General features: G+C 28.8%; 1 protein-coding gene across 1 annotated transcript in view; it reads left to right on the top strand.

The window, feature by feature from the left end:
* The window catches only part of chk (chaski), a 79,508-nt gene that overhangs the window by 33,821 nt on the left and 32,978 nt on the right, over window positions 1-12,709 (top strand). Inside the window, exon 6 of the mRNA XM_014435227.3 lies at window positions 3,450-3,567. Within this exon, the coding sequence (XP_014290713.1) occupies window positions 3,450-3,567 (118 nt within the window). The remainder of the gene's footprint in view (window positions 1-3,449; window positions 3,568-12,709) is intronic.

Raw genomic sequence — 12,709 nt, 5'->3', positions numbered from 1 at the left:
TTTTTATTTTATTTTATTATTATTATTATTTTTTTTTTTTTACTTATCTATTTTATTTTATTTTTTTTTTATTTTAGTTTGTATGAGATCATTCATCAATATTACCTATTGCCCACAACTGTGTGGCAGATTGTAATATCTATCAATAAATAAATCTATCAATTTCAAAAAAAATAATCTCAGGAAAACGTCAATATAGCACTTTTTCAACTCTTCATGTTTTGGAGATTTAGTTCCTTCATCCTTCTATAACTGCTTAACGCAGCTGATCTGGAATGAAGCATTTATTGGTTTTAGTTATTTTTATTATGATTTTCTCTGACATTTGTTCCATAAATCATATTTTCGTTCGGCAGGAAAATAGATAAGCACTTCCGGGCAGATTGCTGCTGACTGTACCAGACGACATATAAAAGTATCTTCTGATAACAATAGAAAGTTTTCGATCATAAAAAAATGATTTTTTTGAAATCTTGAAAATAAAGATATAATAAAACTATTTTTATTTCTGGATGTGTTAATTATTATATCATATGTAGTTCTTCCGATGTTTTAAAGAGACTATCCCCACCGAGCTATTAAACCAATTTTATTTAAAATAAATAATAATTCTTTGGTAAAAGCTTGAGAAAAAAAAAACATTTTAATCGAATAAAAAATTTATTTTATGATTATTATGATCTACAATGTAGAGAAAAATTACGTGAAATTACCTCATGACACCTTTGTTCTGTTTATCTATCAACAGCTTTGGTTTGATAGTGGTAAGTCTGACAAAAAAAAAAATTTGTTTCGTATTTGAATTATTTTGTACTACCGTAGACTGGAGTTAGCGACAGCCTCGTTAGCTATAGTAGAATGACCCCAGTAGATTTTAACCTAGTCTATATTACATTCTTTGAAACATTTCCATTTCAAAATTAATTTTTTTTTAGTCTGATGTACCCACTATTAAAAAATTCACTATTTTACCTTTTTTTTTATTTATTTAATGTAATTTACAACTGCATAAATTAGAAATACAATAAGTAAATCTGTGGACTGTTTCATTTACTCTTGAAAATCTTGGGAAGGAACCACCCATTAGTGGTACTTCAAGCATTAATTTAAATTAGAAGGTCCCGTGGCCATCTTCTTTTCAGATGCCTCGTTGGATTATCAGAAATTTTTAAGGATGAGAGATTAAGAACTAATAGATTAGGGTGGATAAGGAGCTTGGAATGAAAAGACTCATATCGTTCTTGGGCCAAATCTGCAACGAATGGGATGTTAAGATCTTTGTGGATGAGTTTATTCGTAACGTAATAAGGAGGATCAAGGATTTACGTAGGATTTTGGATTGGATGCGGCAAGAATTTAATGGTTAGGTAGAGCCCCAAAGCTCAATTCTATATGTCCAAATTGGTCTGATTATCGTAGTGTATAATAATTTTTTATAGTGAATGGGTTTTTTTTTTCTTACTTCCTAAAACAAATGAAAACAAACAAATTACAATATATACAAAGGAAAAATATATGTACATATGCCGGCGATTAAAGCATCTTGTTTTGCCAGATATATTGCCGGGTCCGCTGAAGGCGGTGTCGTCGGTGATGTCATGTGTTTGCCTGAAGCTCACTGTGAATGGGTAGTTTAGAGTGTTTGTCAAGAAGGTGTTGTAGCAATCGAAATGTGCGAGCAGTTTATTGTCGTTTCAGTCTTGTATGTGGATTCCATGTAAGTATCTTGTCAAGATGGAGTCCTAAGGAATTGACGAAGTTTATAGAGGAGAACTGGATGCCAGACTCGATCAAAAGCTTGTTCAACATCGAGGAAGACTCCCGTGCTGTACATTCCGCGCTCCAATGTGGAAGATATGACATCAACGACTAAATGAAACTGTTGTATGGTAGAATGGGATGTTCTAAATCCAAACTGGTGGTCAGGAATAACATGGTATGAGTCAAGGATTGGATAGAGGCGTTTTAATAAAAGTTTTTTTAGGATTTTGCCCATAATGGGCATTAGTGAAATAGGACGGTAGGAAGATGGATATTCAAGTGGCTTGGAGGTTTTGGGAAACATATTTATTACAGACATTTTACATTTTTAAGTTGAATTTATGACTTCCTCTTCATCTCAACTCTTTAAAAAAACTAAGTTAAAAAATAAATAAAATAAGTTCGCTTGCAATAAGTATATATGATTCGAAATGCCATTGTTCATCAGTAATTTCAGAGTCAGGCAATATTTCAACCAAAGTATTTACAAATGTAAGTTAAAATATATATTTTTATCTTTTTTTGGGTGGAGGGACAAAATGTTAAACACAAAAAATATATTATAATCGAACGAACGAAATATAGAAAATGTATTTTATGTTTTTAAGCAACGAAATACAAAATATTAACAAGTAATTTGTTTTTCAAGGGAAAAAACAAAATAGTACTTTGTATTGTGCATTTTTTATTACAGAAAGAAAACTATTTAAAAAAAAAAAAAACTTAGTATTATGTACTAACAAAAGTAAATTTGCATTTTTTTTTAACATTATTTAATTATAGATTATACTTTACAAATATTAAAAACAAAGTTACAAGATTGTTGTCGAGTCACAACTTTGTTCATTCTTTTTTATCCCAAATTTTTTTCTTTTGTCATCGAATTTCGCTTAATTTTTTTACTCTCTTCGAAGGTCCAAGATTCGTCAGAGTTATTTTGGAAAGGTATGGTGTAGTTTTATACCATATTAACCTTTCTGTCTGTACACTTCTTTCATTTATTTCGTTATCTATGGACTGGTTGCTCGAGATCAAATCCCCTTCCTGTTTTTAAAAAGATAGTGTAGTGTGCCATATTTCCTTCTTATCATAGTTTTATTTTCGTCAGCCACCTATTTTTTTTTTTATCTGTTCTTCCTTTTCTCTGAAATTCGTGCTGTTAAAATATGGTGTTAGAAGAAGCGAAAATGGTGTTCAGCCTCAAGATTCCTGTAGAGCACTAGGACTGACCCTATTTTCTTTATGCCTCCTCTAAACATTTCCTTCTCAAATAGTCTAAACAAACATGGGACGAGGTTACGTGCCCTCGGTGCTGCATTTGCTGATTTCAAAATATTTCTCCTTTTTATGTATAAATAATTGACTCTATAATTTCAAATTAAGTAGAAGATAGCCAGGGTTGCGGTCAAAAGAGAAATAAAAATAGGTAATACTATAAAATAGTAAATAATAAAATTGTTGTTAACTATTTTTGTTCCTCTTTTGACCGCAACCCTCACCATCTTCCTCATTATTTCTTCTTTTAACATTTAAATTGTTGTGAAGTCATGGATCTATGTAGAACTCTCTTTTTTTTTTTCTGAAGTAGTTACTTCTCATACTTTGTTTCTTGGTATGGAATAAAAATCTTTATTAGCCATTAATGTTTATTTGTCTTTTTTTTAATGAATTGTTTTATTTTTATTTAGAAACTCTGTGATGTACCGGGGTGCTCTTCTCAACATGGGTAAATATCGCCTCCGTGTTTCATCTTGTCCTAACATCTACCGGAATTCCATGACAACAATTGCCAAAGAGGAGCCAGAAGTAATTTTTTTCTTTTATTAATATTAAAAATAATTTAACATAGTAAATTGTATTATATTTACTTATTACATAATTTCAGTTTGCTGTCAATTTTCTTAATTAAAAAAATATTCTATAGTTAATATACATTTCATGGATGATTTTCTTTGATAGTGGCCAATATAACCGAAAAAAATTGTTTTGTTTTTTTAATTTTATATTTAATCTATTACATAGATTGTACCGTAGATGGATTAATTTATACTCAAGATTACTTTACTAGCTTTGGGACAGTTCGTATGAGAAATTTAGTTAAGAAAATAAACCCAGTCTACGGTACTATCTTTTAATCCAGGAACCTCTCATGGAAAAATGTGACATTATTTTATGTAATTGTTTTGGTAAATACTATGGTAATCGCTGTTCCCAGGCAGATGATATAAACTACTTTAAAGTGAATTTAACAAGTTTTACTTTGAGTGCTTACTGACGTATATATTTCAAATAGTTCTTGAGATAACAGATTTCCCAAGATTGATAATGAGATGACTCATTATCGACTAATGTTGCACAATGCCAAAATCTCATAAAAATTTTTTATGCTTCTCTAATGTAATAAAAATATCTGATATCGATAATATTTCAATAATTTAATTGATAATAAACTATTAACGATTATGTCATTTAATTAAGATATATATATGTATGTCATATTGTTACAAAATGTTTACATTGTGCTACAGTTGTCGATAATGAGATATCTTGAGAAAAGGACTTAGCAAACGTCTATATGTACTCAAAACGAAGCTTGTTATATTCACGTTGAAGTAATTTACAAAGATCTTTGTAGGAATAGCAGTTTCCATGACACTCGATAAAATAATGTCACTGAATGGTAATTTTTTTTTTTTGACGTGACAACGTCTTATAAATCATTTTGCGGGATGCCATGTTAGAAAAAGTGTCCCGTAACGGAAATTGACTTCGTTTAACATATGGATATTATATCATATGTATAAAAATTAATTAATGTATAACCAAGCAAAAATAAATATCTGAATTCAATATGTGAACTGGTTTATTATTTCAAATATATAACATTGGATTGATTTTAATTTATATTTATGTAATATTAGCATAGAGTATACGTTGTCACGGAAATATGTCGCCTCGGCGCGAAACGCCGAGGCCTGCACGGGCACGGTTTTTTTATATACTGTTTGTTGATAAACTGTTTCTCGGGTCTTGTTAAACGTAAATGTTATTTTGACAAGGTCAATTTTTTTACAAATTTAACTCTTCTTTAAAACAAATATGTACAATGTTAAAAGTTTCCGAAATTATGTGTAGATAAGGTTTATTAATTTTTTTTTTAAATCGAAAATTAAGATTTTTAATTTCAATTCAAATCCAAACCATATATAAAAACAATTAGAACTGTCAGATCTTTCCTTCATGTTTGATTCTTTTTTGCCTCGTTTCTTTGACTATATCGTATTTACTTGATTTTCATTTTTCATTCAGGCTGCTTGATGATGGTAGACAAACATTTTTAATTTCAAGCCTACGAACCTGATCATTTTATAGCTCCAAACCTTAGTATGTAGTAAGACACGTTTATCCTCACGGACTCACGGTTTTTTTTTTAAATATGTTCAATTCAAGTTGTTGCCAATATCCAAGTAAAACAGCAATATAGTTCAATATTGTTCAAATGCATTAATTTGGTTGTTTAAATTTATCATCAATATATTATATTTTATATTTTCAAGATTTTTTTTTTTTTACTTTATATAACAGCTTTATTTATTTTTTTCTGAATAGCAATATATCTCAAGTTTGTGTCTCTCGACCTCTTTTTGTATAATTTATTTTATTGTGTTGTGCGTGATACACGATTCAAAAAACATGTGTCATGTATATATAAATGACTCGACACATCAACTAAGAGGTTTTTTCAAACTGTGTAGAAAGATTAAACATAGATTTGATATTGCCGCCAAGATTTTCCCCAAAATTGGAACTGCATGCGTCAGTCCTTACCAGGCCACAAATGCTTTTAGATAATTTAAAAAAAAATAAAAACTATTATTATAATAATAGATAAAAATATAATAATACAGGATTATGTATACGATTATTACTTACAGTACATTTGCTGAATATGAATCATATATTTTTTCAATTAGGTAATGCGTGACCCATTAATTTTCCTGTAGCAAATATAGAATTGTGTTACGGAGTTTTGGAATTTTCTACCTAAAAGAAACAAATATGAAATTACCATAAAGTAAAAAAGCGCGTTGCAAATGCGTTGTCTCTTCGTTTAGTTATAATTTAGCTCGCTAATATTATTATATAATAATATACTATTAAAATATTAATTGACTCCTTTAATAAATAGATTTATTTTAAATTAAAAGTTTACTCAGGGTATGTAATGATTATAAATATTAATTAAATGTTACTTTTTCGTATATTTGGGACCATTTCTAACGAATCCATATAGTCCCTTATACGTAGATATGAGCGGTATATGTCCTTTGTATAGAGAGCAATATTGTGTTTATTATTAAAATATGGTTAGCTATCCTTTGATTGCATAGGTCGAGATACATCTTGGGTCTGGGCTCTAGATGTAGAATTCTTAATTTTAATAATGACTAATGCTAGAAAAATGGTTTCACTTCATAAAGTTTGCTATTTATAGAAACTAAAACGATTTTTATATTTCAATCTAAATTTTACTTCTTATTATTACTTTCTTAAACAGTTCATCATGTTTAAAGTCGATCAAATTTACATCAAGTTTAAACCAAACATGAGTAGCTCTACAATAGTCACTTCTTAAGTTCTTAAAAATTGACCAAATTCCACAAAACGTCAACTAATTTCTGAATTATTTTATTAATTATACAAAGTATATTTTATCGTTTTCTTTTCAGTCCATAAAAGAATGTTTCTCAATGCCTAATGGTTCTATTAAAAACTGAAGAGAATAAAAAAATTGAAAAACTTACTTTGAGAGCAATACCATAAAAAAATGTAATTACTGAATTCTAGTAAAAAGAAAAAAATTAAAACGATACCTTGTGTCAAAAATACAAAGAAATGATTGAACTAAAACAAAAAAATTGGTGCCGTCCGCTCATCACATAACTTTCACGTACTACTTAAAGTTGAAATTAATCCTCACTCGTTTCAAAACAGATATTACTAAATTAATCACCGTGGCAAAGCATCTAATTTTCCGAACAAATCTTTCAGTTGACAGATATATTTCGATGTTTAAGTAAAATCAAAATATAATTCTTAAATTATAAATGCATACTTTTTTTTTTACCTGTTTTATAATTGTAGTTGTTCAATTATAATGTACTTATCATATTGTATTGGTCAATATGATAAGTACATTATAATTGTAGTTGTTCAAATATATTTTATAACCACTGATAAAAACAATATTATAATCTTAATTATAATGATATGTTTGTTTTATAAACAAAAATGTTTTGATGGAAAGTTCTAAAACGGTGTTGGAATGATGGTCAGATCCGATCTATTAGTGACCTACGACAGCCTAAAATTGGCTGGTGCTCTTGCTTACGGCGCCCTAGACCTTATCACCTTGCTCAGTTTTTATTTGACCTTTCTTCATTATATTTATAATTAGAGATTTACTTGTTTGTTTGTTTTTAAACATGTTTTACCTCAATAAATACTATTGATATTATTATAATTCAATAACACATCTAAACAGGAATAAATCCTAATTTTATAAGCATGTATTTTAATGTCGTTGCATTAAATTTATATTTTAGTCTTTGCATTTGGTAAATTATTTCTTAACTAAATATACAACAGATGAAATTACTAGATAAGAAATGGAGACCCTTTTAGATTATAGGAAAAGACAGAAAAGGATCCTTGGTTGTACAAGTGATGTCTAAATGACACGAAGATGAAAATATTCTTAACAGTCGGTTAAACTAATAAAAACAAATCTTATAAGTAAGCCATAGATGCCTTTTTTGACATTTCAATTACTTTTTCACGCGATTCTCAAAATATCTGAAGCTATTATAAATAACGTTCCTATTAGGAATGCTATGAAGTTATTATCATAGTTAACGCTTTGGCTGTTCGGCTCAAAATATTTTGAGGTTTACAAGTTATGTTGTATGCCTTAACATTTTACGAGCCTTGTGATTACATGTGAAATTCAGAACAATATGTATATTATGTATATATATCAACATTTTGATCACTATTACTAATAAATAGCGAACTTCACTATTAAGGAATTCTACATAACAATTCGGATTAATATAAATATCTTGTACGTACAAAGGCAGTTTAATTGGAAAGAAAAAGTAAAAAAAAAACTCTACTAAAGAAAAAAAGTGTCCTGATGGAGATTTTCAATTCCTAAAGAGAATAAAATTGAGTAAATATTGAAACGATACAGATCTAAAATGAGTAAAGTGCGATAAGTAAATGGTCTTTGTGATAGATTAGATAAATAAATTTCCCTCTTTAAAATATAAAATAAAATTACCACTTTAAAATTTAAAATAAAATTCCCACTTTAAAATTAAAATGAAATGGACTGACACATTCATTTGTAAGTCCAGTTATTTTAAATTAATTTGTATTTAAAAACTTCTGCCAAGTACATTGGTCAGCATATATAATTTCCTTATTTCTAACTTTTGTTTCTATTTTATTGCCATATTTTCTTTATTGAATTTTTTTTTTTTTTTTTGTAAACTATCCTGTTTCTGCGTATTTCTATTGGATACTTAATTATTTATATTTATAGGTTGATGAGTTGATGTTTGAGAATAAATCTATGGCATAAGCCGGTGTTGAAGCCTATTTATATTTAGTTCTTATCTGTTGGAATAGTAAATAGTTCTAATCTGTTGGGCATGCCAATAGAAATTAGTTTTTTTGTATAGATAGGCGAAATTAATCTGTAAAATTTAATAAAATTGATGCCAAACAGTCTGCACCAATTTCCAACTTTAAGCTTAACCAGACTAGCCGTTTTCTAAATATTGGTATATCAAGGAAAATATATTTGCGAAAGCAAAAGTATTAAATGAAAGTTTCTAAAACTATACCAGTTCATGCTAATACTAATCCCTAATTTCTCTCCAAATTTCGGCCAAATTGAACCGTTTTTATACATAACTGTGCCGTGCAATATATGTTTACGAATGCGTAAGAAAATGTCGACGAAATCTGTTGGAATTGATTCTACATTTATTTACAGCACGATCTGATTGCCCTAACACAAGTTTGACTTCAAACACTGAACCAAATCTATAACGAAAAACGCAATTGAAAATTTTTGATTCTAAGGAAACCTATTTTTTTTTTTTTTTAATTCCTCCACGAATACAATTAAACTACCTCGGTAGTGAAGAATGAGAAAAAAAAACAGCTCTGATTTTTAGGTAATAGACATTTTCAAAATAATCCTTATGCCTCTAGGGTCATTAGAGGCTGTTTAGAAAATGTATATTTTTATTTCTCAGTATTGTGCCAACTTTATCCCTTAAATTATATTATATAAACATTTTTCTTATCATCAAAAACATTGTGAAATAATTGTGTGTTCGATTGTTTAAAAACCATTGGGCATGAAGTAATATTACGAAACATATAAGTTTTAAATAGGTTTTCGAAGTTGCTCGTCTTACCCGTTGCCACAGCCATCGTTCAAGGCCACACGGTTTTTGAGGCCCGTTTTCTCTGCTACTTTAGAAAGGAATATTGTAAATATAATAAATTGCCTTCTTGATAGAAGTATATTGATTTGATTGCAAAATAAAATACTGACTTTTTTTTTTCTTTTTGCCCTTTTTCATCATTTGTAATTTTATTGCATTTACTTTGACGTATGGGTTTTTTTTAACAGGCTTAAATCATCAAACATTATCAATGTCACACTTATGAATTCCGCTGGCTGACATTTCATATACTTTTTTAATAAAAATAACTACCTTTATTTAAAGAATTGAACGTTGGGCTTATCTTACTTTAAGGTTACTCGAATTGAAGATTCAAATTGTTAATTTTATATGATACTGTATAAGTAATGAGCTCGGTTATTTTAAAAAAACGACCAATCTTCATAAATTATAATATATGTATATATAGTTGACCGTAAAGATTTAGATATAAGTAGATGGTGAGGGTTGCGGTCAAAAAAAGAACAAATAGTTTAAAACTATTTTAATGTCCAACGTTTCGCCCCACTTTGCAGGGCTAAAAAGATACAAAAAAAAAGAAAACTGAGAATATTACTATAATAAGGTAATTTAAGCTAGGATAAATATTATGCAAAAATAAAGTGATAAGAAATTACATATAAATAAAAGAAAGGAAGACATAAAATTGTATTAGTATAAAATAAACTTGAATATACAATGATAAGAATAAAAAATAAGTAACAATGTTAAAATTATTTTACGTATTTTTTAAAAAATTGTTACTCTTGCCATTGTTACTTATTTTTTATTCTTATCATTGTATTTTCTTTTATTTATATGTAATTTCTTATCACTTTATTTGTACATAATATTTATCCTTGCTTAAATTACCTTATTGTATCTTATTGTTGTAATATTCTCAGTTTTCTTTCTTTTTTTGTATCTTTTTAGCCCTGATGAAGCTCTGCAAAGTGGGGCGAAACGTTGGTCGAAACTATTCGTTCTTTTTTTGACCGCAACCCTGATCATCTACTTATAAATTATAATAATTGTGCATTTTAGAATATGTTAGGTGTGCACATTTTTCCTTTTACTCCTCATCAATACCTCTACATCATGCAGGAGAAGAGGTATTTATTTGCAAAAGGACTAATCTCAAGTGGACATTTTGATCTGTCTTAAATCTTGAAAAATATTATCTAATTTAAAACATTTAGAAAGATAAAACTGTTGCCTACTTATTTAACGCCACTTGATGACATCATCATATTTTTTTTTCGTTATTGGTCCATTTATTTCGAAATTTCATTTGCCCATTTTTATTACTATTTCATACTTTGGATTTATTCTGTTGTATAGTAAAGAACCAGAACATATTATAGTTAAGCTCCTTGAAAATAGATTGAAATATAAAAGTTAAATTCGCAACAATAAGTTTATGAGATGGCAGAAATAAGTTTCAGTTGTATAAATTGATATAAAAAATTATAAAGAAAGCTGAATATAAGATGTTACAACACTAGAATTACAGAATTGTTTGATTATTAGATCCTATTGGTTCAAAGAAAAACATGCAGATATTGTTTAAGATTTGAGATTGCCCATGCAAGAATTTCTTTCAGGCCCTGCAAAGAACGTTCTCAACACTACTGCAATTTCTTGCATAACTCTAAAGCTGGGCGATTACTCAAGATGCTCTGAGCTATTAGCAACCTCGGTGGCTGATTCCAACCATGCGTATTTAGTTAAGAATTTAAGAGAAATGACCTAATGCCTCAGTTATTTCAATAATGTCTTTCTGTAATCCAGAAGGTTTGTTTGTTTATTTTTGTTTAGTGGCGTTCAACATGACTGGTCGTCAACGCTATTTATTTATTATTTAATTTTACTTACATTTATTTTATTGATTATTATTATTATTTTTGTATGTTCAGTGTTATATTTTTGCCAGTAAATCTCTTGATTTAAAAACTGAAATACTAATTTTATAGTTTTGTCATCGACTCTAAGGGTTTTTGAAATATCCTGGTTTAATCCTAAGCTATTGAGGTGTGACGTGAAATATGGCATTCCTGGAAGATATGGCTAATTGTCAAATTGTATTTACAATATTTACATTTCGTAGGTGTTGGTTTTAAGATAAGATAGGATTGAGTGAGCTATTTATGTAGCCTAGTTAATAATATGACCTCATCTCTACGGTATTTACAGCTTGAGGTACCCAAGGGATTGATGTCCTTTTTAATAATTTTTATTTTACTCCTTGAGCTTCTTTTCCGCAAAGATTGCCATCTATCTTTGATTTATTTTTCGAGGGGTTTGCTTATTTCTGACAAAGTTAAAACTGCTTTACCCCGTCCCGGGAGCGCGAGTGCTTCTCTTGCAATTCGATCGGCCGGTTCATTTCCTGCGAATCCTACATAACTTGGAGCCTATGTAAATGTAACTGACATATCCAGATTTTGTAGAGTGTATACCAAGACAGTTTTCGACAACATTCCACCGTTAAACCTAGGTTCCACGATATCCGTGATATATACTGTGATAATGATAACTATGACGTTTGCTGTCGTGGCAATACTGCCATACTATCGGGATTTGCTTGATAGTAGTACTGTAAATTATCGCACTTTATAACCTCAATACAAAAACCTTGTATAAATATAATTTATAAAATAAATAATTCAAATTTTATCCATTATAGTCTCAAAAACTTTTATTTCTCTTATAAGTCCGACGTTTCGGCCAATCCGGCCATCTTCAGGGACAATCTACTTAATACAACTTTGAAACTATATAATTTAAAAAACTCTAACTCTATGCAGGCTATTCTGCCCAGGTCAAAAACATCAATTTCTAATTAGTCAAATATTCACTTAAAAGAAAATCAAAATCATTTATCATCAGACACTATTCCTTAAAAGTTTTAAGTTTTAAGGAATAGTGTCTGATGATAAATGATTTTGATTTTGTTTTGAGTGGATATTTGACTAATTAGAAATTGATGTTTTTGACCTGGGCAGAATAGCCTGCATAGAGTTAGAGTTTTTTAAATTATATAGTTTCAAAGTTGTATTAAGTAGATTGTCCCTGAAGATGGCTGGATTGGCCGAAACGTCGGACTTGTAAGAGAAATAAAAGTTTTTGAGACTATAATGGATAAAATTTGAATTATTTATTTTAAAAAAATTACCAGTCTCAAGAAAATATTAAGATTATAAATAAATAATTTATAAACTTAAATGTTTCCTATCTGTTTGTTGTATTTAATCATAAATTATTATTCATATTATTATTTAAGTTGTATTTTTAACGAGGTTAGGTTTGATATCAGCGTGTAGACGAGTACTTTAATTTTGTACTGTTGCATTATTTACATGACAGATATCTTTAAGTTACGCTTTGTTTAATATTCCTATGTGACATTTTTAAATGAATGAGTA

This window comes from Halyomorpha halys, unplaced genomic scaffold (genome assembly GCF_000696795.3).
Source record: "Halyomorpha halys isolate HHAL.00 unplaced genomic scaffold, Hhal_1.1 Scaffold1539.1, whole genome shotgun sequence".
Lineage (NCBI taxonomy): Eukaryota > Metazoa > Arthropoda > Insecta > Hemiptera > Pentatomidae > Halyomorpha > Halyomorpha halys.
Note: the sequence above shows the minus strand (reverse complement) of the source record. Positions and strands in the feature narration are given on the sequence as shown.